The sequence below is a fragment of the Leptosomus discolor genome, chromosome 1 (assembly GCF_034619465.1).
Source record: "Leptosomus discolor isolate bLepDis1 chromosome 1, bLepDis1.hap2, whole genome shotgun sequence".
Lineage (NCBI taxonomy): Eukaryota > Metazoa > Chordata > Aves > Leptosomiformes > Leptosomidae > Leptosomus > Leptosomus discolor.
The window spans coordinates 118,079,013-118,105,513 of NC_141391.1; the positions used below are offsets into that span (position 1 = coordinate 118,079,013).

The 26,501-nt window shown below is 40.3% G+C and overlaps 1 protein-coding gene across 1 annotated transcript in view; it reads right to left on the minus strand.

Moving 5' to 3' along the window:
• The window catches only part of CRYBG3 (crystallin beta-gamma domain containing 3), a 95,995-nt gene extending 80,807 nt beyond the window's left edge, over positions 1-15,188 (minus strand). The window contains exon 1 of the mRNA XM_086463286.1: positions 15,064-15,188. Coding sequence (XP_086319412.1) covers positions 15,064-15,188 — 125 coding nt within the window. The remainder of the gene's footprint in view (positions 1-15,063) is intronic.
• Between the last annotated feature and the right edge of the window lie 11,313 nt (positions 15,189-26,501).

The following is a 26,501-nucleotide window of genomic DNA, read 5'->3' on the forward strand; positions in this document are numbered from 1 at the left end:
ACTGAAAAAGCCATGCCCCAAAAGCTGAAGATGGAAGCAAAATGCCTGTTTCACCTTATACAGAGATTTTCAAATTCAAGCATTCAGCATTTCAGCTCTTCCAGCTGAAAAAATCCCAAGCTTTCTGTGCATGTGTATTCTTTTTGCTGGAAAAATGATACTAGAGTTGATCAGTCATCTGCTACAGCAGCATTCATTGCCATAGTGCTATCTGGCACACCTGGGAGATAGAAGGTACTCCCAGACTTTATTCCGAGGACTACAATTGAGTGGAACACACTCAGGGCAGACGCAATCATCAAAAAATCACAGCTATCACATTTACAGATCTTCACTGAACATACTTAATGGGGGTTTGCAGGCACATTCAGAAGAAATTTTAGAAAGGGGACAACAGGCATGTTATTACCACCAAGGCAACATCCACCGTTCCATTTTAAAGGTCATAAGTCCAAAGTTGCATATGTCCTCCTTGCCAATTTACCTTGGTCAAAATTTTCTTCAGAGCCCATCTTTGGAATGAAGGGAACGATTCCCTTCCCCCGCTCCCTGATTCTTAAAATGATCCTTAAGCACAATCCAGCAGATAACATTTTAATTAAAACCTCTATGCTACATGCAAATTAAAAGCAAAAGCATATCAGGTAAAATATAAGAGGATGTTAATGACAGACATCACTTCCTGCACTGCGTGTCATAAGGTGAAGAAAAAGAACTTTGTACCAATATAGCATGTGAGAAATGCTCATAATCACAATCAAAGAAACAACCTTTCTTAATCAATTTTAGAAATTTAGCTTTGCTATTGACAAATGCACAAGCCCTTATTTTCGAAGTTGTATGAAGAGACGAATTAAAAGCTGTTTAAATAAAAATTAAAAAATTATTTGCATTTTGGTGAAATTCTGTCAGGATTTGGAGAAAGGATTTAGGCGTATGAGTACTCCTACTGCTACTGACTGTTAACCACAGGTACGTGTGTCTCAGCAAGGCTTCTGAAAAGAAACATTTTACTCCTATTGCAGATTAGGCATCCGAGTTAAATATATGTTGATATACACACAAAATACAAAAGCCAGTCTGAGCCAGCTACTCAGAGACAACACTGCATGAATAAAAATGAATACAGAACTCTCCTGCAATTAAGTTTTTCAAGATCTTTCAGATCTTTTCAGATACATCAAAAGAAAAGCTCCTTCCTCTCTTTTTTTAGATCATCTTCAAGTTGAAAACCATGTAATTTCAGATCATCTCAGGTAATGTTTCATAATGCATTCATAAACACAAAGAAGCTTTTTCAAAGTCTTGGCTTTTCTCTGCCCCCTGTAAGACAGAGCAGACGAATTCATATTCTACCCTATTAATTTCTTCTGCTGTTAATGTGTTTCATGAAGGAGATGTCACAATCACTTCTGGACATTCTGGCACACTAATAAAAGTGCTTCTCAGTACATAACCTATTTACCCCTCCTAGTTTTTGCTAGTTTTGGATTGTTTGTTTCTTTGTTTTGGGTTTCTTTGTTGTTGTTTTGTTTGGTTGTCTGGTTTTTTTTTTTTTTAAAAAAAACCCACACCCTTCTCAGATCTGTATAGCTTTTCCGAATGCTTACACATGACATGTACAGGAACTCCCTGTACTTAAGAGCAGAATAATGAGGTTGATCTCCACCAGACATTCTTCCTGGCTTCAGGATATCACTCTTTATGGAACTGGTCTGCAGACCACAAACTAGATCCTTGCTTTCATCAAGTATTGCCAGCACAGATCACCAGCATCCTATTCTTTTATCACTTGTTTTGCTCATATTCTTCCCTTTACATCATGGGGTTTTTTTTCCCAAATTTTTTCTCACTTTCCTACCTCTTGTTTGTATTGGAAATATGTACCTGTATTACTTTCTTCTAGCTAGCCATGCTTGGGCAGATTGCTATGAAATTCCACAGTGTACATACCAAAACCGAAAGAATGCAGTTAGGCAGATACACATCCTAAAATCAACAATTAGGAAAAAAAAGTACCAAAACTTTACTTTACATCATAAAATAAACCTAAACCTGGAAGCAACTCCCCAGACCCTTTCATGGTTTATATTCTAGTGTTTCTACATTTCTGAACCTTTTGCTTTAGGGTGTAGTTCCTCAATATGCTGACTTTGTCAGCAGAACCAGCTTTAGATTTAATTTCCATGCCTTCTTCCTCAACCTCAGCTATCTCTTCCCACCCTTAACTCAGCTGAGCAGGACTCTCAGCAGGGCCATGGTCTTGGATAAAATCAAGGGGGAGCAGAAGTTTCCATCAGGAAAAATTCAGCCTGTGATCCAGTTCACAGTGCAGTGATTTGTACTGGCACACATGAAGGGGCATTGAATGCCACTCAACTGGCAGGAACAAGCAAGCGCGCACCACCACAGCTCACTTCACCACTGCAGCTACTTTTTGTGAACCTTAGCTAGGGCCCAGTTTTAAACAGATCTTTGACTGAAATCAAATGACTCACGCTAAATGAATGAAGTTTACAGCACAAAAGCTTGCTTTGCTGGAAACAGGCCCCATGGATTGTTTAGCATAAAATTGTTTTGTTTTTCCCAGAGTCAAGATTACCTTCTACAGCCTGACCACAGACACAGTACCTGGTGCCATGCTCAATACTTGGGACTAGAGAACAGGCTGCCTACTGCTCATTGGGCTCAAATGATGCAGCTTATCACTTCTCACTACCAACCCACTTACAACTTTTAGGGCTTTCCCGGTTCTTACCAGTGCATCAATCACACAACAGTCACTGATCACAAACTTTGGAACACCACACAGTATATTTTCCTCATTCTCTGAGGAAAATAAAATAGTAAAGTTCATAAGCTCACATATAACCCTACATTCCCTGTTAAAAAACAAAACAACACAAAACATGGTGAAGCTAATGTAATTATGCCACACATATTCTTGTGTTGCAACATAAGCCCATGTTGTCTATATGACTTTATATTCAGAGATATTGTGAACACAATTATTAAGCTATGGCATTCAAAATTAAAATTAATTCTTGGGAAATACAGAAGACATTTAGTACTTATGCTAAAAATTATCCATTCTTTGAATTTTTTTTTTATGCCCACACTATCCTACAATTTGTGGCTAGATGTTACACTTCCAAGAACTGTATTCTAAGGGGGTTTATGTATTTTTTTTTTCTACAGGACAATCTCTGCAACTAAATATTGTTATAAATGTTGACTTGGTAGCTACGTGGTATCACACCAACAGATGCTTATGCCTTCACCAAGAACTGGAAACAACACACTGGCAGTATATACAGGCTCACTGTGAACTAGGGATTCTACCCCACCCGACATTTAGGCTACATTTGTATCATTAAAGCTTGGCTCCGCAGAGTTTCATTCTTCCTTTAAGCTCTTCCAGAGTGGTGCATTTTTTGAGTGCTCTGCCATGGCAGGTACTGAGCATGCTATCTCCAGGTCAGCACATCTAAAGTTAGGCTTGTGTTTAACCACCTATATGGCTTTGCTAGATCAGCCAGCCAGCTCTCAAAAAGCATTTCAGCACTTTCTAAATTAGGAAGATGAATCTCATGAGTCTTCAACTCTATGCTTCACAAACTACTGTTATTACATTATATACCCAGCAAAAGGACTCTACTACCCCAAGTTCTGAAGTTACTCTGTACTACTTGCTTTTAAGAAGCGAAAGAGCAAAGCACCATCGTAGGAAGACAGGAAACACCTCTGCCCCACCAGCTTGCTTCCATGGACTTGTTAATTAGACAGACAATCATTTACAAATTGTCACAACCACTTATTTACATATTTAGGCAGATACTACTTTGATTTTATAGATTTTTTTTTTTTGTATGTCCATTTTTTAAGTATGGACATAACAAATGATGCCCAGAGTAATAAAGACAGCACCAAAATTAAGACTAGAAACCAAGTCTCTCAAATACTTCTCAAATATGCGATCTACTGTATTCCTGCTGCTATTTCTGCCAGACATTCCCTTTTCTCTTATGTATTAGTGCATCCAACAAGGATGAGTTAATCTTCAGTGAAGGCAGAGGGTTCTCTTCTCCTCAACTGTCTTGTTGCTCTTCCCTACTCTCTTGCCAGCATGCCTAACTTGATTAGCATCACTCCTATCCTTTAAATAATCAAGATTAAACTCACATTACAAAAGATCCCATTCTGTATCTTCTGCACGAACCTTTCTTTGTGTGATTTTCTAATGCTTTCTGTTCCTCTGCTGCTGAAAACCTGTTTTGACCTTTCTATAATACTTGAACAGGTGGTGTCTGAATCAGCAGCAGATTTGTGGTCCAAGTTCTTAATCACTACACTTAACACAGGATAGGTTAGAGATTCTTACAGGGGAGACAAATGTTCATGTTCTGCATTGCTGCTCACACAAAAAGTAGGCACACATAAGCAAAAGTACTCAAACTCAGGTTAATATACATAAGGGATTACAGACAAGACAAAAAAATCAATTTAATGGAGTAAATTTAATTACGCTGTTTGTGAGATCTTTTCCAACTGCCTCTAAAACCAGAACAAGACAATTACAAACAATCAGTTCTTCAAAAGGCCCTCACAGCAACTCCATACAGTGCTAGACGTCTGCTTCCTCCAACCTTGTCCTTCATAACAAACCCTTGGAACTCGCGAATTAAAAGCCTATCCTCTTCTTCCTTTATTCATCTACCTCACTCACATTAGGCACGCAGCAGATTGTGAATGTGTTGTGTCAGATAAAAAAAAAAACAAGCTACTGGCAGCATGCAAGTGCAATAAAGCACAAACATGCAAGTTTTGATGAGACTGACCAGACGCAGAGCTGACCAAGCTGAAAGTAATCGCTGAGACATTTTAGGTTACTTCCACAAGGAGAAGGTACAGGCCGCTGATTGATGTTTAGGAAGGGGGAAATTAATGGGCAGTCTCTTAAGGAAACAGGGACATGTGGCTGAAGCTCAACTCGAACAGCACTGCAACAGCACTTCTGGATGTCGACTCTCCCTCCTTCTCCCACTGCTTAGAAGCAAAGTCTCTTTCAATACAGCAGCTCCAGCATTTACTTCTCGTGCAGTCCAGATGTTACCAGACAGGAGAGTGTGCTCTATCATTTTGCCATCTCTCTATCTCTTCAGGGATAGATGACTCCCTGAATAGTCAAAACCTCTTTGCTATCACATTAGGCCAGCATTATTTGTTTTTATCTGGTCCTCTCTTCAGATTAACTCAGAAACCAATTAGTCATTTGATGTGATGACTTGTAATGGTAAGAGAATAAGCAATGCCTAATCTGAAAATGGCTTCAGGGTGCCAAAAGGCAAAAAGCTTCCACATCTGGCTTTAGTGACATAATGCTAACAAATTAAGCCTGACCTATACATGCGTCTATCTATCCAGGTTTCATGACATCACTTGTTACATCTCATTCCCAGTATTTTCTAAACAGTTTTCCTCAAGACAATGTGCTTTTTGGGATTGTTGATACAATTCACTCTGCTGGAGTTCTCACTTAGGCTACTGTCATTTTTAGGCTTCCTTTCTTGATAGTTTATTTCAGCATTATGGGTTGTAATGCCAGTTCCTGACCCCTGCCTTTCACCTCTTTCTGAATAAAACTAGTGCTCCTCTCTGGGAAGTAACATCTCATTTGGTTTTGACGTCATGATTTCTTTCCAATTTTACTTAGTGCCAACACAGTGACACATTCAGTGGTGACCTTCCAGAAGGATAGTACAACAGAGGAACAGAGAACTTGCTAAGAAGGTCTCATCACCTAGTACTTTAAAAATCCATCTGCGCAAGAGCCTCCCTGAAGAATGTGAATGAGTGGAAAACCACGAGTCTAGTAATACTATCAAATACAGATATGCAAGACCAAAATCTTGATGAAGTTTCAGCACATTACAGGGATTCTCAAACCACAGCCACAGACCAGTAGTAGTCATGAAACTTTTATCATACATCTGCAAAGAGCCACAGGTTAGCTAATATTGGTTTCTTCTCTGTTCTGGCTTCCAAGTGGTAATTAAAAAGATGACTGCTAAAAATTCAACCTTTTGAGTTATATTTTTCTATACATACCAGTTGCCCTACTTGCCATACAGACCCTTACGATTACTGAAGATGGCCTCCTGCATAATCTAGATTACAAAATTTCACCAAGAGAAATTAATGGGATTTCACCTGTGTCAAGCATTTAACACCTGACCAAAAGATATGAGCTTTGATTAAAAACCGACAAGCAATGGAAAATATACCACACTTGTAAATCAGACTTTTCCATGTGAACTGCTACTAAATTCACTACTTAAAATTAGGTTTACTGGTCTGATTTGTCAAGCCTCATCTCTCAGCTATAGGATCAACCTACATCTATGTGGGACAGATTACAAAGGCCTGGGGTTCAAATATCCTCTTCAAGTCACAGGTCTACTATGACATTAAGTCTCAGTTCCCTTGTAGTTATATACCTTGAGGCACAGCCATTCCTCAAACTGTAACCCTGTCATTTCAAAATCTTCTCTTAGATGAACTAAATGCTCTTGAGCTACTTAATTTTATTATGTGAGGGAGGTTTTCCAGACACCAAATTGTTCTGGAGCTCTTCTCAGAACCCTTTTTAGTTTGTCACCATCTCTTTCACAATAAATCGTGGACACCACAACTACACTCAGTACTTTAGTAACCAAAGTTCATCCACAGAATACACGTACTTTGTTATTTATACATCCGAGAATCACATTTTCTCTACAAGCCATCACTTTGCTTTGGCAGCTCATGTTCAGCTGCTGACCATGGCAACTTTGTTTGCTTTTAATGTTGTCATCTACATGGTGATTCCCACACTTTTCACTCTAGTCATCTGCAAACTTCACAAGCTACAGTTTTGTCCTCTTTCAAATTATTTGTGAAGATATTCAATAAATTGATTAAAAAATACGTCCTTTTAATTTTCTTCAAATACTATTAACAAAAATTATTTTTCATATCCAGTCTTTCTATATCCCTCCGTATGTTGATTTTTAGCCCACTGACATTACACTTGCAAATATTTTAATTGGAGCATCAGCACCAAGTCAGATGCCTGAAAGAGTCCAAGGACACTATTTCAGCAGTTTGTCAACTGAAGCTGTAATCTCATAAACAAAACCAAGTTTGACAATTCCCATCCTCCAGTGATGTCAGGATCAACATCATATTAACTTCTCAGGTCACCCGGCAGCCTTGGTAAATCAACTTTTAAATCCTTCCACTTTAATCCAATCTAATACAATAGACTTAAAAGTGAAATACCAACACCTTACTCTAGATACTAACATCACTCTTGTGAACCCATCCATGCACTGTGCAGCCAGGAGAACTATCAGAACCTGATCTGTGAAGAGAAGTCAGACAATTTTTTAAAAGTCAAACTTTTGGCATGTAGACTGAATGACACGAGCAAGGGTACATTAAACATTTGTTAAATGAATCAAAAGGAGAATATTACTATAAAGCTCACTGGCAACAAGATGTTAGGAAATCAATGAAGATTCCTAAGAACTGTCTTCTGCATCGAATGACAGCTAAAAATCCATTAGTATTTTAACTGAAAATAAAGATCCTACCATTTAACAGAAAATAGTAACAAATAAAGAGCTCTTCCCTCTGTTGTTGTTCCCCCTCTCCCCCCCCCTAGAATATTGCCCTTTTTGAAAAGCTTCAAAATGAAAAATCTTGGCCAACCTCTCAAGATTCCCAAGGCTAAGGAAACCAAATGGTAGTGCCAGTGACAAAGTCTGCCCCTAGTCTCTGGCAAGGCTGTTGGAACATGTCTTAAAGAGAGAAGAGGGAGTGTTTGCATAGAAATTCGAATGTGAAGTTTCTGGCACCTACTTCCGTGCTTAAACTTAGGCCACATACATAGGGGAGGATAAGTAAAGATATTAAGATAAATGGAAGTAATAAAAACAAGTTAGTGAGTTGGAAATTAGAGGGTCAAAGGAAAGAAAAGCTGCTATTTCATTTAAAACAAGTAAAAAGGGAAGTGGAGGAACAGAAAGCAGAGAAAGGTAAGGAAGGAGAAAATGGAGCCAGGAGGAAAAGGGGGCAGGAACTTAGACAGAAGAAGGGTTACAATCAGCTGATTAATTTAAGTGTTGGAATAGCATTAAATGTACTGTATTCAATCAAACTATCCCACTTTGAAACTGGTTTAATCACACACAGCATTAAGCAATTTAGGTTGTTTTAACCTAACCAAAACAATTTTTCCTCTCAGACCTGTTTATGCTCCTTATTTACATATTGTTCTGTGCCTGTGTAGCAAAGCTAGGTCAGCTTCATGCTCTGCATTAGCAGCACATGTGTCACATAGACCATGTGAGCTATATAGAGTGTGTTAGCACAGGACAAAGATTTTTTTTTTTAATCATCTTTCAAAATGCAACTAAAAATATCACAGAAAATAAAGATATCACAGATATGCCACATTTTACAATGAAAATTTACACAAAAAACGCAAGAACCAAACCATGTCTTTACACTCAACATATACCTTTAAGTTTAAAGGCTAGAACTAAGTGGAATAAGTATGGTGGCCCATGATCACTTTTGCTGAATATCTTAATCTGTTTTACATGTGTGGGAACTGAACAGTTGTACAAAGGCTAGAGAAAAGAAACATAAATGTTTCCGAGTAGAGCCTACTTTGATATTGGGCAGTACGATTATACCAGATTACATCAAGCTTTTTCTTGTGACATCTGTCAAGCATAGTAACCAACATTAACGTAGAGTCTGCTCCATATTTGCCAGTCTGATTGGTCAGATATTTTCCAACATTCTTATAAAATAAATATGTTACTGGCCACTAGCACATAAACTTGGTATAATACCAGAAACATATTTATAAACTTTTAAAGTTTATTAAGGTTAAAATCATTGAACTAATAGAGAAAAGAACAGACAGCTCATTCTACAACTGTTTTCAAATTGCACATTTGCAGGGTTGGGGATCAACAATAGTACTTACAAACGGCATGAAAATAGGAGATATTTAAAAAAAAAATCCAGGAAAGCTTTAAAGCAGCAACAACTGCTGTCCTCCTGACACACAGACTATAACAGAATTTTCAAAAGATGTCACTAAGAAAAAGCACCCATGAAAAAACAAGCAAGAGACTGGTGTCACCAGTAAAATGCAGCAAGTTCTTCCAGTCAGGCTGGAGCAGAAAACTCTTGGTAGAGGCACACATCGCTACCAATTCAACACAATAAAATACTTCTCCCATTCTCTACTCACAAAATATACATCAGGAGGCATTCTACAGACTTTCCAGTCATTATCAAGGTTCCCTCTCTTGTGTTGAAAGCATGCATTTTCCATTCAACCAAGACAAATTTGATGGCTAAGTTTGTACCATTTAATTGATGATTAAAAAAAGTCTTTGTCTTTTGTCACTGCAATTCTTTCTGCCTTTGCTCTTCATGTGCTCACAAGAAATACGTCCTCCTATATTTTTCCCTACAAAACACTGTCCATAGGTGAAGCGCAGATCCACACAGTGTTCATACACTTAGGCCTCATGACCTCCAAACTGCTTAAGCAGATACACTGCCTTCAGTAACGTATTTTAGCAATTTAAGAAACACTGGAACATTTAGAAAACCAAGACTCCATTTCAAAATAAGGCAAGTCATGAAGTCACATTAACACAACACAATTAGAGACTACATTTTACGTCACAAAACTGACGTAAGAAAGTGAAATGACTATGGAAACCCATGTTTCTGATCTTAAGAGTCTTCAAAGGTGATAGTGTAAAGTTGGTTAGAACCTCTAAAAAGTACTTTACAAATTAAAATCATAATACCAGAAAAACAGAGGTATTAATATCCTCTGGAAAGCCTAAGCAAAATAGTGCTGTGCTACCGTCTGGAAGTATGACAGTATATACTAACTGAATTGTACGAAATCCAATAACCCCTCAGAAAATAAAAGCAGTTGTTGGGTTTAACTCCTTTTAAGAAGTTTCAATAATCAGAAACAACCCCCCAGCAACACATTTCTGAATTTTCCTTTTTTTTTTCCACCCGTGAGCCTTTTCTTCACCAGAGGAGAAGACTGAGGAGTTTTCACCTTTGCAAAACTGTTCCTTAAAACCACAGACTTGTAGCTGTTTTGGAAATATTTTTATACTAACGCTAGCACTTATGCCAGTAATTGGAAAGGAGACAATGCTGTCAACATTTAAAGCAAAGTGAAAAAAAAATATGTTCCTTTGTTTCTTCTAAGGAGCGCTACTATTATAATTAATACTCTAGTAACAACATTTCCTTTAGGAAAGATCTCACACATACACGGCCAGCTGCTGGGCTTGGCTCCTTCTGGTCTCAGTCCCATGAGACATCTAGGTACGCACCTAATTCTAATTAAACAAGTATTCCCACTATAGTGCATAGAACTATTTACCTATTAATTACAGGCAACCATTTTGGTATCCTGCTGAAGCAGGGCCTTTGCTACTATTTTGAATTATCCTGCAATAAAAACCACAATAGAAAAATCTAGGAAGCAAAAAGAAACAAAAACCCAGAAAATTTCCATAAAGCATCTTGTTTAGGTAACTCTAATTTGAATTCTTCTATATGCTTGGAGTATTCCCCTTGCTGGTTCCACAAAACACCATCCCTTACGTACATTCACAAATGAGTTAATTTTTAATAACAACAACAAAAAAGATCCTGCTCTGCCTTTTGATAGAAAAAGCTTCTTTATTAGAAAGTGGAGACTGATTTTTCCAGCAAACAATAGATTTCTTCAAAGATGCTAATGGTACCTGAATGAAAACCAACCAGGAGGTAGCAGCTTCAGAAGTTTGAAATGTATTACTCCCCTTTCAATCAATTCCCAGCAGTCCTCAAATGTCCAGTTTTTACAACTACAAAAATACATGTTCTTTGTAAACAGGAACAATGACTGTCAGTCCCAGAGGAAGAAAGAGACTCTCTAATCTCTTCTCAGGCAGAATAAACAAAGTTCTTCCATCTCTGAAAGCTCTTAGTTAGAAACTAATGGATGAACGGAACAATAATCTCAGCCTGAAAAAAATAAAAGCCCTCTAAAACCAAATAAAAGGTTTCTCTTCCCCATTTGACGTCTCCGGTATACTTCAGCGATGCAGAAGAAATATCTGAACAAACCCAACAAAGGCCCACTTGCACTGGTAGTTATTTGACCGGCCAACAACAGCACTCGGAAGGGAAAAAGATAAACCTGAAATGAACCTGCTAAACAACATACAGAATAACTAATAAAATACAACCATAGTTTGAAGGAGATTTTGGTGGTAGCTCCAGGTTAAGGTGTTCAGTGAAAAGCATCACACCTCCTTGGCAACTTCTAATGTGACCTGAAAGGTCATATTTATTTGCAACACAACAATTGATCAGCCACAGAAGCTGTGTATTTCTGAAAGAATCCACAGTGGATTGACCTGACGATCTCAAAGGTCTTTTCCAACCTGAATGATTCCACGATTCTATGACTTACACTGTAAAAGCTGTATCTTCGTCCAGGTGGATTAAAGAAAGAAAAATTACAAAATCAGACTCCCATCAGAATCGTGAAAATTCAATGGGATTTTTCACCCTGAGGATTTAGACTGCTCCAGGGAAAACACTGCAAATAATCAATTTTGTATTATTGAAAATTGCAAATGGCCAAGTAGAGCATAATAACTGCCTTTGATAGAAGTTAATGATAAAGAACTGGGATGAAAAGCACCGAAGCCCTCGCTCAAAGCATCCCCAATTCTGAAGAACACACTTACATAGGCAAGCACTGGGTGGGAGAGATACCTGATGTTTGTCTACATTCTATGCAAAAGCCAAGTAAGCCCTTAGCAAAAGTGCTGTGCTTTTTGCTGCCAAAAAACTTGCAAGTAATCTGCACAGGTTATTTTTTCCACAAGCAAGCAAGCCTCCAGCAATTCTCATGTTCATCAGAGCTACAAATTGCTGTAAGGGCAAGTTATTAACATAAGCTCTTCGTCAAATGAGGTTCTTGGAAGAGCCTAAGACACTGATTAACAAACAGCGTAATTCCCCCCCTCCCCTTCCTCCTATTTTAAACCAGGGCCACAGTAGGTTTGGGGGTTGTTTTTTTGCCTTTTTTTAAAGCTAAGTCTGAACATGGTGCCTGGAGCAAGAGTGGGTGAGAGCTGAGGGGCAGCTATGGGGTTGGGGGAAGAAAGTTGGGGGCTTCCATCCAGCTGCTGTTGCCTAACTTTTAGGAGCCGATGGAGAATGACTTTGGATGTATGCAGGCTCATTTCCGCACGTTTTCAAAATTTAGAAAACCATCATGTTCTCACAGGCATTAAGCACAATTTATGTCTCCAGAGGTCAATGCAGGTACACCAGGAGCTTATTTGGCCCTGTGTAACATACTGCTCCCTCTCCTGCCACCTTTACTTGGGTGTTCTGCTTTTTTGAACCCCAAGGGTAGGTAAAATACCTCCATACAAAAGTTTCTTTCTATCTATTTCAAATTTGATCTGGTTCTAATATATATCGTACTGATAATTTGAACCATTAATTAATGGTTAATTAATAAATTAACCATCCTGGTGTATACGCATCTCAGAACACTTCACAAAAGACCTATTCCCCAACTCGCCTCACACACTCCACACCTTAACAATAAACATACAAAGCAGCTTTGGTTCCCCCTCCCCACACGCACGCTTTGTTCGACAATCCATTTTTCTACACCGCCAAGCTCACTAAATAAACATGACGAGCAAACCTGCAGCACTCATCCTAACCCAGCGCTGTTTAATGTATGCAATTACACTAATCTGTGAAGAAGGCTGCCAGTGGAAACCAAATACAAGAACGTCAGCATTCCTGACTAATGCTGTGTGGCAACTCAGCGCAACAAAAAAAGCTCCTTAACATACTAAATTGGACTCCTCAAGAGCAGGAGGGTTTTTGCCTGCTTCCATTCCAGAGAGGAATCACAGCTACCACCCTCCAGCTAACCGCACAAGGAGTTCAAGAACAAGGCCAAGAGGCCCAAGCCTTTTCGTATCTATGTGGACCTAATATAGGAAAGGCTCTTGGCTGCAGAAAACGAAACTGTGGTTTAGATAAAGATAACAGACTCCAGCCCCAAGTTAAGTGGAGCAGGTCACCATGAGTGCTACCTACAGATAGGCTATTTAGTGTGCAAACCACTGAACTAGCATCACCCTCCTCCTTACCAAGGCGACCGCTATGCTTTTTTTGTTTATTCTGAACCACAGCTGTAGGGAGCTGGCAAGGAGGAGTCCGATGAAACCTCTCCTATTGCCTCTTCAGATCCTCAGCCAGATCCAAGCCTTTTTTTCCTCCCATCTCTTAACCACCCCCTGCCAGATGCAACAGCCACATTACCCCTGCAACTGTAAAGATGCCCTTGATTCAGCAGCCTTATTCCTGTTGGTTGGTTTTTTTTTTTCCCCAGGAAATAAAAAGCAACGTTTCATGCTCGTGAAAGGCTGGCGGACCTTTGGTGATATATTGGTGCATCAAACGCTTACAGGAAAACAAAACCCCCAAAGTTAAAAAACTTCATAGTGCATTTATGAGACCATTTAAGGTGGTTGGTGTAAGACAGCAACACGCTCTGCTGCTTTTCTTGATTGCTGAGAATATGCAGAGCAAGATCCTAGACTTTTTCACTAAAAGAACTACCGTGATACCTATCTGATTAATCTATCTGATTAAACTGCACTTACTTGTCTGCCGATTTAAACACAAACCTTTGCAGTATCAAGAATGACTCAAAGATTAAAACCAACACGTTAAAGGCAAAAAATAAACACTCCACCTGAGGAAATGAGGCCGAGCCAGCTGGCACCTTTTCACCACAAAAATATCCTTATTAACTAGGGCCAATAATAAGGCTGCATGAGAAACAGAAGGAAACTCTATCTGTGCTGCTATACTACATACACATAAGAATCAGAGACCAGGGAAAAAAAAAAAAAAAAAAAAGAGGAACAAATATACAGAAATTTTCCAAATCTTTTTATCTTGTAAAGTTTCTGTACACTAAAAAATAATTATTAATAACCAGATTTCCATAAACCACAAATTTTGCATTGAGACTTAAACGCATCAGTAATATTTATATTTCATTAACATCTGATTTACACCAGTCCAAAAGAAAACTCTTAAGCGTGAAAACCGAGAAGAAGAAACCCCCAAACAAACGCAAACCCGTCACAGACCTCTGCGCTCTGCCCCGCTTTCCAAGGAAGGGGATGCAACCTGAGGAAGAAGCGGGGGGGGCGGAACGGGACGACACGGACGGACGCGGGGGACAGGACACAGCCCCACCGCCGACACCCGCACCACCAGGACAAAGCGGCAGCCCCAGAGCCGTCCGTTTGCGGCACACGCGTGTCCCACCCAGGGCTCCACCACCGGACCGAGTTCGGCTGAACTCGGCAGGGCCCGGGAAGGCGGGTTCGCGGGGCGGCGGCGCTCACCCGACGGCCAGGCCCACTCCCAACAAAACCCCTGAAGCCCCACCGCCCGAACGCCAAGCCCGCAGGGGACCCGCCTCGCACCGTACCGCAACTACGTCAAATTAACAACACCGCAACCAAAAACACGGGCTCAGACAACGTCGGCAGACAGGCTAACACCACCCCCCACACACACACGGTTTCAAACTCCGCGGGACACGCCGCCGCCCTCCCACCGCGGGGGCTGCCCCCACAGGAGCCAGAGCCCGCCCCGCCAGGCCCACGCCTGCCCCGTGACCGGCCGAGGCGCCTTGCGGCCCCGGGACGTCCGGGCGGGCACCCCCGCAGCGAGCACACCCGTTTCTTCTCTCTCCCTCACCCGCTGGTGTCGCAATATGTACCGGGGCGGCCGGCGCGGTCCCGCATCTCCCGCCCCAGCGGCTCACTGCCGTCCGGGGGCAGGTGGGACGGGGCAGAAGGGCGGCAGCGGGCAGGCGCCCGACCGCGCCGCTTCGCTCTGGTCCCGTCCGCCACGTACCTGTTCGCGCCCGCCGGCCGCCCCGGCGCCGCTCCCCCATCGCCGGGTGGGCTCCTGGCGAAGAAGCGGGAGAACGTGCTGTGCCAGGAGGAGCCGGCCCGCCGCCGGCTGCCCCCGCCAGACATCGCCGCCGCCGGGACGCTGACAGGATAGGACGGGAGATGCCGCCAGCAGCCGCCCAGCACCGAGTCCCTGCGGCTGCGGGAGGTGGCAGCGGCAAACTCCTCCCCCCTCCGCCTGCGGGGGCGGCCACCGCCCGCCCTCGGGGCGGAGCCACCGCTCCGCCTCCGCCCGCCCCTTCTCGCCGGCGGGGCGGCCGCCGCTCGGGCCGGGGTGGGCGGGAAGGGCGAGAGCTGCGCCCGGGGGAAGAGGGAGGGCGGCTCCTCCGCGGTGGCGGGGAAGGCTGGGGCAGAAGGTGGTGTTTCACCGCTATCGGTGCCCCGGCAGCGCTCTTGCTTTGGGCGGGCGGACCAAGGACGGGCTCCGCCGCCTGCGGACGCGGGGGGAGGCGGGCTCTGCCCCGGAGAGCGCACGGGGTCGCGGGAGGAAAGCGATGGCAGCGGAGAGGGAAGCGGCACCACAACGCAGCCTGCCGCCTCCTCCTCCTCCCGAGGAGGGGCGTTTGGGTGGGCTTTGTGTTGTTTTCGTAAGTTAACGTGGCGTACTTAGTGTGAACAAAGAGAAAAGATCAGGAGTGAAAATGAACTCTGTAAGAAAAAGGACAGACAGCCTTGAGAATTTATGCTCCTGACTGACTGCAAACACCAACGCCAGCCTACTGGTTTTAACTTATGCCAACTTTGAGATGCCACCCGTGTTTGTCAATGCAAAGTCAGTACCTGGCTTCACGCTGTCCTGGGCCGGGCACCGCCTGGGTGCCACACAATGCACACGCCGCTGGTGCCAGCATCGCAAAACGTGCATCAAATAAAGGTGCGCAGCAGCAGGAGCACAGCTGTTTCACCTCCCTCCGTCACTCTGGGATAAGTTCATGCCATTCTTGATGATGAAATGAGTGACTTAAAGGATGGGGGTTCTCCTGCCTTTTGAAAAGATCTCTTTCTAGAATGGAGTTCTATTGTTTGTTGGTTGGGATTTTTTTTTAATACTGAAACACTAATTTTTCTCCCTTTGAGGACTGTGGCCTCCCTTGAGTTAACATCAAACTGTTTCTACCAACAGAGATGACCTTGCCATTTCAACAACCCAGTGATGAATATTATCCTTTTTTTTTTTTTTAATAGATAGAGGTGATGCACAAAACTGATGATTCACTGAGTGTGAATTAATGGTAAAATAGACTAACCTTGATGTTAGGAATTTAAGTTCAGAACCACACTTTCCTCTCTCATCTTAATGAACATCACTGTTCTTTGTGACTGCCTACACCTCACACCTTTTTATCAGCTCCTTTTTGCATGGTGCCATCTCACAGAATCATGGAGTGGCTGAGGCTGTAAGGGACCTTGGAGGTCACTGGGTCCAAGGCCCCTGCCTGAGTAGGGCTACCTAGAGCAGGTTGCCCAGGACCATGTCCAGACAGCTTTTGAGTATCTCCAAGGATAGAGACTCCACAGTCTCTCTGGGCAACCTGTGCACCAGTGTTCACCTCTTTTCTGTTAAGATGTTTTTCCATTCATCCACCTTGATCGACCCCACCTATAGCCAAAGGCCTCTTTGCCCCTATTCCTTACTGCTGTACCTTAGTATCTGCCTGCCGTGGCTGCAACTAGGGGTGAGTGTGAAGCTGATACTCTAGGCCCACCTGCTGAGCAGCAGCTATAAAATAGCCTGGAAATAAACTACTGGCTACTTTTCTGTCTACTTTCCACTACATCAGCTCTGACCAAAATCTTTAAGAAATGCACAGACAGCTCCCCTTCTTATTGTCCAGGTCTCATACAGCTTTGATGTGGATTTTAAAAACACAGACACAAGTGGATAGGTAGATATTGGACACGTAGTTAAATCTTTACTGGTCAGTCTGAGTTGGGACTAGCTGGTTGTTTCACAGGTTACAAAAAGTAGCTTTCTCATGGCATAATTACCAGTCACAAACCTTATTCAGGGGACCAGCACTGACTACACAACAAGGTCCTGCCTAGTTTGCAGTGTCCAGACAAGGAAAAGACAATTCTCTCAGTGACACAGATGCCCCAAACCTAGCACAAAAATAGGAAACATAGAGAAAAAAGAAACCACATTTTGAGACTACCTGTGCATAGTTGCCTGTTCTCAGGGAAATGGCAATCAGAGTTAAAACTACAAAATGTAACAGCAGCCCCTATGGAACATTATAGAGGAGACACTCCCTCTGACATTCAAAATAAAAGTAATTAAGGCTCCAAAACCAAATTAGAAGAGTGGAAATTTAATGGGACTGCACAAACAGGCTGCAGGGAGGCTTAGGCTCTTGGTGACTGTTTATTACTTTTAATTATTCTTTGCCACGTACATCTCACAGCTTCCCTACCTATTGCTTAAGTAAGGTCTAATCCCTAAACTGTAGCAAACCTGAATATAATAATTAGCATTCATAAAGCATCTGGTATCTTCAAAGGATTTAAGCATTAATTAATCCTCATAACCACCTCAGGATGTAGTTAAGTATAGCCTGGTGAATGGTTTGCACACAGAGACACAGGCAGTCAAAACACTTAGCTGCATCCAGAATCTGTCCACACTCTACCAGCGAGGCGCCTGGAGGGGCACCACAGTACAGCATGAAGGGCTGTGCTTGTCCACGAACTAAGAGCCAACCTAATCAGAAATGCTAATCCCAAACAGTAACATTTTGTGCTCAAATCTGTTTCCCCTTTTTTCACTGCATCTACAAGCAGAAAACGCAGAAACATACCATATGACAGCTCTACTGGAGGCATGTAAGTAAATTCTAATCAAAGTAGTAAAACTATATTAACATAAAACGTGACCTGGAGTAATTGAGTACCACATGACTTGACTAAATAATTTTAACACATTTAAAATAATAAAATGGGAACTGCCAGCAGAGTTGCCAACAGGAACCCAATTTTAGCCACCTACACCTTCCATGAAGGGAGAAAAGTTAGGCTTTTACCCAAAGATGCAGTATCTACCACGTAGCAGGTGGCCTCGCATATTAACACAGCTGTCAGCATTAACAGCAGCACCAACACATGCAAGGCAAAACAGATGGGGGAAATGGGTTCCTTTCCACCTCAAATTAGAATACTCACATGTGGCCCATACAAGGTAATACGCATCACCAAAGGCAGTGAGAAACCATTAAAACACAGTTGCAGAGGGCTACAATGGCACAGAAGAGGAAAATGTCAAGCTGAGGCTCTCACTATATTTTTTTTCGTGGTACATCCTGCCCAGAGTTTCACTTGAATCAGTATCTTGAATAAGAGAGGGGACTGTTTTGCCTATTCCATATCCACTAATTTTCTACTGCAATTCAGATTATAATGGTTGTGCACAAGGGAAATCTCCTCCTTCTCCTTGCTGCTTCAGAGTGAGCAGATGGTGAAATTTTAATTGTGCTTTATGAATTTCTCCTTTTTATGGGTCTTTAAAATCTTGTGTCAAATCTTTTGTTTTATTTGGATGCCATCATACTGGTATATGAAAAGCCCTCCTCTCACACCCTGTTTTAGAACTTTTCTGATACATTAAAGTCATAACTGGGGGAGAAATGCAGTCTTAAAACCACCAAATGAAACATTTTCCCTGTTTCATAAAGGGAAAGCACATTTTAGCACAACTATTAAATGACAAAAAACATTCTCAAACTGTTTGCATTGTTGGACCGCTACAAGAAATGGTCTTATATTCTGAGGTACAACCCTGCTAAACAAAAGCATAGTTCAGTTTTGTGTTTCATACATGTCTAAAGCATTTATCTATAAAAATATTTTGTATGTTTTAGCTACTTTTTCTTCTTAGTAGGCAATGCCATTTTCCAGGCTCTTACAGAACATTTACAGGTAGATGTGGCACAAATAGCAATAGTATTTTAATAACAGATGGTCCCATACCTATCTTTTTCCTTTCCGGTATATAATATGTAATGGCAAGTTTCTAACAGGTGGCATGAGACCATCAATTAATAAATGCACAAAATCGAGTCATCACACGTAATATTTCCTAGCCATTTTTCACAATGTTAGTTGTCCAGATGTTGAAACAAATACTGATGACTTTAACGTCCCCCTAGTCTATGCTTATTCTAAAATGAAGGCGAACAACAGAATTGAAGATTTGGGTCTTGGATATGTTATTACACAGATGAAGCATGTTAGCAAGGATTTCTAGGATATATTTTCTATCTAGCTATGACCTTCTGCTGTAAAGCATGCACTGCGCAGCTTCCAGCATTCCTCATCCTTTTAACTGTGAACACACAGTTCCTCCATTTGATTTACTGAAAATGGTTTAAAAGAGCACCACACGGTCAGCTGCTGTTGTTCAAATGCCTTCATGTCTGGAGGACAGCTGGAAATGACTCATGGTGTTAACTGCAGTTACTGGGAGCGGTAACTGTGTTCTTCATTATTTTGGATAAAGTTTATACACTGTGCCACCTATGGTCGAAGTTCAGTGTAGTAATTAAAATCTTTAAATCAACTTTTCAGAAGGCCTCTTCTATTTGTTTTCCACACTATAATTTCTGATATTTATATTTACCTAGTGCCAGAAGTGCTAAAATGGAAAACTAATTGTAAAGAACAAAATAAAAAATTACCAACACACCTACAGAATCCTTTTTAAAATAGACTTTTGCTGCACCTGGGCACGGAGGAAAAACACATTCAGAAGCCTCATACTATGGTGATGTGTATGCACCTAACTACTCTAGATGAGGGCTGAAGTCCTTTTCTGTTAATTCCAACAGAATTGATAACTTTCAACTGACTAGCACAGCTTGTCTGGAAGGGTTTCAAGACATTTTTGATAGCACCTCATATCAATTACACTCGTGTGAATACAAAGATGAAACTCACTTATGCTCTTACCAATGCTAATCATTGCAAAACACCCTACCCTAACTGCAGATCAAGAAAATCTGCATTTCATATAATTAGGTCTCTGTAAAACCATTCTATTCTGAGTTATGCTTCCTTGCTAAGCCAATTTGTCTATTCACCACCACCTTTATTAGAAAAATGATGGTTAAACAAAGTGCTTCAGTAAGCTAATTTCATCCAACTTCTAACATATATTGTATGCATGGCAAAAAGCAGCACAAATAATTTAGTATCCAGAAGAATGCAAGAGCTTTTAAAAAGAGATCTTACATGCAAATAAAGGAAATCCATGCAAGACATAACCAGCAACTTGTATGTTGTAATTAATTTAATGCTTTTCCATCTAGAATGTCTTTTGAATATCAGATTGAATGAATATACACCTTTCTGTACAAATCTACATGCTTTCAAATATCAAATTACTAATATTCTAAAGGCCTACCCTATTTCCATGCATATATGTAAAAGTACCTTTTTCAATTTGCAGATTACTAAGCAGCTTCAAATTGTGGTGCAAGCCTATGGACAGTAAAGTGAAGCCTATGGACAGCAGACTTGCCTTTTTTGGTTACCTTTAAAAGATTTCTTAAAACTAGTCCCTGGACCCCAAGGCTTCCTAGAACCACTGACTGCAAAACACTGTCAGAGACACACCAATTCCACTCCTTTGTCTATCCTGCTGGATTTCACAACATGGAATACTTTTTAACCCAATGATCTGAGCCCTTTATAAAACATTATTCAAAATGTTTGAAAATTAGAATATACATATATAAAGAAGTAAACCCTTACCACATTCATAGCAAGCACATGTATTTGTAGTATAGTCCAACAAGAAGAATCATCTTTAGTGTCCAGAGAAATACACTGCAAAATATTCTGCATGTAAAAATGTTAGTACACCAGACTCTAACAAGCAGAATTCTTACGGATTTGAGCCAAACAGGATCATAAAAGCTTTTGGCTGCAAATGTTGCAGAATCCCATCTGGTTTCATGGAACAACTTATTTTCCTCTCCACTTCATTTAAGCTTACAGAAATAAATTAAAAAAGAAAAAAACAAGAAAACAAAGAAAAGACCTTTTCTTATGTACACAAATTATATCCGTAAGTTATTCCAAACAGGCAGAAAATATTTCAATCTTATTACAGAACAAACAAAAAAACCCGAGTCTAATTCTTGGCATACCAGTTTCACATAACAGTAAATGGTACATACAGAATACAGAAAAAGAGTAAGAAAGAAATATTAAAGCCCAAGTTTGTAAGAATGCAAGTGACCATTAATCAGACTGTGCCTAGTTAGCTGGATAAGGAACAGCATAACTGACTCCCCCCACTTTTTTTTTTTTTTTTTTAAGCACAACACAACAGAATCTTTAGTAGGGGAAAGAAGATTTTTCTTAATACCCAAGAACAAAAATTCTGAATAATCCATGTTTCCTCACTCAAGCATTCATCGTCATTGAAGTCAGAGAAGAAAAGCTTTTTCACCGAAGTAAACACCATCATAAGGAAATGTGTGTCTAATGGGGATATAAGCCTGAAAAAAAAGTCTTTTTATCTGGTGTTGCTCTTTAGAAATATTTTCTGTGTGTAATGCACAGCTTTAGTCCACTAAAACATGAGTAATAAGACTAAAGGGGTTTCCCTACAATGGGACATAGCATTTTATAGGATGCACTTACTGTAGCTCATAAATATTAGTCGTACAGCAGTTTTTCCAAATTTTGTTCAGGGTATGCTTAACTGCTGCTGAAAAGAAAGGTTCGCATTATCTCTTCATTAAATCAATTCCCTTAATAAAGCTGTAAACTTTTCTTTATAGTAGGAACTGATTGAAGTGCTCCTATTTAGTATGATGCCAACATCAGATCATCTATCATTCATTTAACAATTTAGGCATTGCTGCAGCCTTGAGGAAAGCACGTAGATATTTTGTATCCTGCATAAATCAAGGACTTATTAAAATGTATTACCTGACATGATGACAGAACACACATCAGGGAAAGCATGACACTTATTACCCACAAAAGGGTTTTTAATCCTTTTCTGAACCATTGCATGACATATGAGAGTAGATAGAGAACTAAGTAGTACTTTACAAAATGGGTAAAAAAGAAATTTGGTACTCAAAAGTATTTCTGCAACCTAAACTAGTTGATTTTGGATATGTGTCTTAATTTCCAGAAACTGTAATGCTACAACATGAGAGGTCTATACATATGCTAATATTGATAAGTCAGCACTGAAATGGCTATTCTGCAATTGTTTTCTAAGACAAAATTTATTGTTCTTATTTTATAATGGTACCAATTAAAGAAACAGCAAGGCTCAAACCTTAATTGCAATACACAGCAATACTTTCTAACCACTAAATTGGATTAGTTTATAGATCAATTCAGCCTGCTTTGAAACTGCTGCCAAAAATTTCTTAGAGTATTAACTTGCTCTTAATTTAAACCTCAGCAGAGGACTTAAAAACCAGACAATTATTCATGGGTTATAGGCACCTCAAAACAGAGTAACACTTTCTCTTTGAAAACTACCTTAAGAATGTAAAAGATTCCCTAACAAGAGAGACCGGGGGCGGTGGGGGGGGGGTGGGGTGTGGGCAAGGTATTACAAGAGAAAAGCATCACCTTTCCCAGCAGAAACATTCTACCCAGCAAGAATGTAACTACTGGCCAACAAAATCACATGTCACAGACAAAGATGTTAAATTGTGACCCAGTTGCTTCTAATAAATGATGAAAAATTCTTGGAATAGTGTTATAATGGAAAACAACATACACCTTCTGGTTCATTGAATCCATTTGTTACTTGTTACATCAATTTTTAGACACTATTTTTCCTGTTCAGTTTATGCTAATAAATGTTGGTGGATAAGATTAAAACACACAGAGATTTACTTGCAAAGTGAGATTTTTAAGTAAAACCCAAACAAACCAACCCCCAAAAGTGCAAAGTTTTTCCCTAGTAACACCTTTAAACCTCTGTGATCATAAATACAGATGATGCCAGGAACAGCAACGAGATGCCTGCCAGCCCATAATAACTCTTTTTACTCATGACTGCCTATTTTTCACAACTCACATTATGCCATTTCCTCTAAATTGGAAGTGTTACCACTTAATCCCTGTCTAATGGCTATATCCTTTATTAGTGGAACAAACTTTCCCAGTTCTGACTGGGCTGTCCTACAAACTGGTATTTTTACTATATATTTCACTGGAATTATTCCTGGGGAACCTTGTCATACAGAGACCTCTTGCCAAGTTCTGCTAGTCTTTTACATGATTTCAACTCCATGGTTTTAAAACTTTGGGATTGTTTCCCTTTTAAGTCTGTACAGGCATGCCTACACTAGTCCTCAGTTCAGGTCATGAGGGTACTTTGAAGATAATCTTCACTAGTACAGCTTTTGTTTACACAGCAAAGTTGGCTGGGAATACACAACCTGAATTCTTTTTGGATGAAACTACACCAGAAAGCTAGGAGTGCACCCAGTGTGCTCCAACAACTAAGAGGCACTCAGTCTGGAGGGCCAGAAAGGAACCAGGCTGAAGGAAACTCAGAAACACACAGACTGGGGATATCAGGTCCTCAGCACCAACTATTTTCCTCCACAAAAGCAGTCTGATGGGGCTGCTCTCCTTACTAGGGAGCCTGTATTGCCCAGGATAGACTTACATAATTTATCATGGTTACTTCATTGAGCCTCAAGAAGTCTGGGTTTCTTTAGTGTTTGTTAGCATGACTTCACTTCAGCCCAAATAAACTTCTTCCACACATCCCAATTTCCTTGATTTCTTACATCCTTTCTTTACTGTCTTTTCTTCCCTTCACTGAAGAACTGTCAGGCAATTCTTCAGCAAACTAAATTTGGTCCAATAACTACTTTGCTAGGCCTACAATCCACTTACCGATCTCCAAAGACAAAGTTGTTTTTGAAAGGACTGCCTAACATGAAGTTTCTAAATTTACACTTCTTTTACTAAACAAGTTAACCTGATCTTCAAAGGTACCCCCTGAATCACAGAGAAATTACTTATACTCCCTTGTGAGTTGGTGCCCAAGTAATATGATTGTAAAACAATTAAGTTCATCTTCTGATAAACAATTTGTAAAACATAAGATCATTTAATGGTAGACAAGAGTCATTAACAGCCTAGCTTTAGTTTTAAGAATGATTTTGAAAAAGAGTAGCAGGAGTGGGTTTCATGCTATCATTAGAAAAGTGGAAAAAGTAAACATGGCTGATTTGCATAGTGAGATCCTGACTTCCACTGCAAAAGAACAGTACGTTATCAAATACACACTGTACTTATGAGAATAAGAACTTCATATGGCTAGAAATATTCAACCAATTAAGTAGCAAGCCAACTGACTGAACACTGGTAAATTAATTATAAAGTGCTGGTTCACACCAACACAGATGCTTTCATGATGTAACTTACTGTGACAGGAGCTACAGAGCCTTAGAACTAAGGTATGATTACAGAGTATTACTAAAACCACTTGGCATTTGTTATAAGACAGCATTAGAAGTCCTGAATTCTGATTACCTCGTACACATAATATTACTTTTGCATAGTAACAGCACGTTTCACAATTTAAGCAGTCAAGTATGGGCTATGCAATAATAACAATAAAAAAGATCAGGGCATATCAAGTTAACTTTTCAAACCAAACTTTCCTGACCTTTCTGAAAGAAGAGAGTTGAATCCTTTTCTCAGTAGTCCCCTTTTTTGCTTTTTTTTATTTCCCAGCTTCTGTGACATTCTCTCATTATCTATTTTGTTTCTCAAAAAAAACAGGGGAGCTGCAAAGTTTCACTCGTAGAACACTCAGCAAAAGTTAAAAGGAACATGGTTTCTGTGAAACAGAAATAAGGAAGGCCAGAAAGAATTAAAGAAATGGATGACAGAAATTAATCAGAAGGAGAGTGATTTCCCAAACAAGTAAAACTTAATAAAAAATTAGAACTTTTAAGATTAAACTGTATTTCTTGGTACAAGAAATGTTTGCTTTTAAAGATAAGTATTTTGAATCACTGTTAATTTAATTTCTTATTGCTAACGAAATGTTATTTCCCAGTTAAAGCTTCTAAGAGATGAGCTGCTTTCTGAGGCAGAAGGTTGCACAGCTGTTTTAATGCAACATTACCATTCTACATACTCCCACATCAGAATACCTTCCTGTAGACAGCTAAGCAGTGCAGCTGAGCTGTTATGTCTAGCCTTCCACAGCAGCTTATCTTTCTTATCAGTAAATGAAAAACCCCAAGCATATCACAGTTACAGGGCTGAGATTAAAAGAAGGATCCATTACATTTACATCCTATCACTTAGAACTGTACTTGCTTAACAGAAAATTGCCCAGGAGTCTTCAGGCCATGCAGGCTCTCAGCTTACCTACCAGTAGCTACAGGTTAAACACATAAAGTTACAATGGACTCACATCCCGAGCACCAGAGAGGCAAGGCTAGCAAGAAGTAGGATTCACATGTTTAGGTGATAGCCCCCACTTGGTAAAGAGGATATGTAGAAGGCAACATTTTGTATGCGAGAATAACTGCCTCACGTTTCAGCTGAAAATGCTATAATCTTAAGCATCACCAGGCATATTTTAAAGAAATTCATAAATACGTAGGAGGACAGGGTGCTTAGTGCACAGAAGCAACGCCACATAACATTGTGTGGAGCATAAAGACCAAACTCTCAGTCTCTTTCAATCACTCCATTGCCTTTCAAGTTCCCACTTAATGCATATATCTAGAGTAGCACGGAGGAAAAAAAAAGTGAATATTCTGCAAGTTTCATTTAAATCTCCAAAGGAACTTGTCTGCTTTGTTCTTAAGGTGCAATGAACTCATGCATGTGAGCTGTCTTGGAGCATCTATGATCCAGGTAGAACTCATTACTTTAATTATTTTAACATCCTAAATGTAATGGGAGAACAGCATTGAAGTCCAACAGCCACTGGGCCCTCAGAACAACTCCAAAGAAGCCTTTTTGCACAGATCTATGAGGTTTTTGTGCAATATATGATCCTTGTACCAAATTCAACATTATTAGAGCAACTCGAGGCTGTAGCAACTGTGTACATTAGGGACCTATGCCTGTACACCATGAGGGTAGGAGGGTTGAACATGCAGACATCCCTTTGGTAGTTTATGTTCACAGAATGATCACAAATGTTCTAGAAGTGAGATACAAGTAATGGCTGAAGCAGTAATGGAAAAATAATTAAAAAAAATTAAAAATGGAGTGTTTCACTAATGCGACTGTCCCCATTCCCACTCCTTCCAACAGGTCTCCATCCAGCCCAGCATCTTGGTAGGAGAGGAACAGAAAGAGCTGCTAAAGAAAAAAACAAAAACAAAAAAAGAAGAAAAAACAAAAAGGGAAACAATAGTTAAC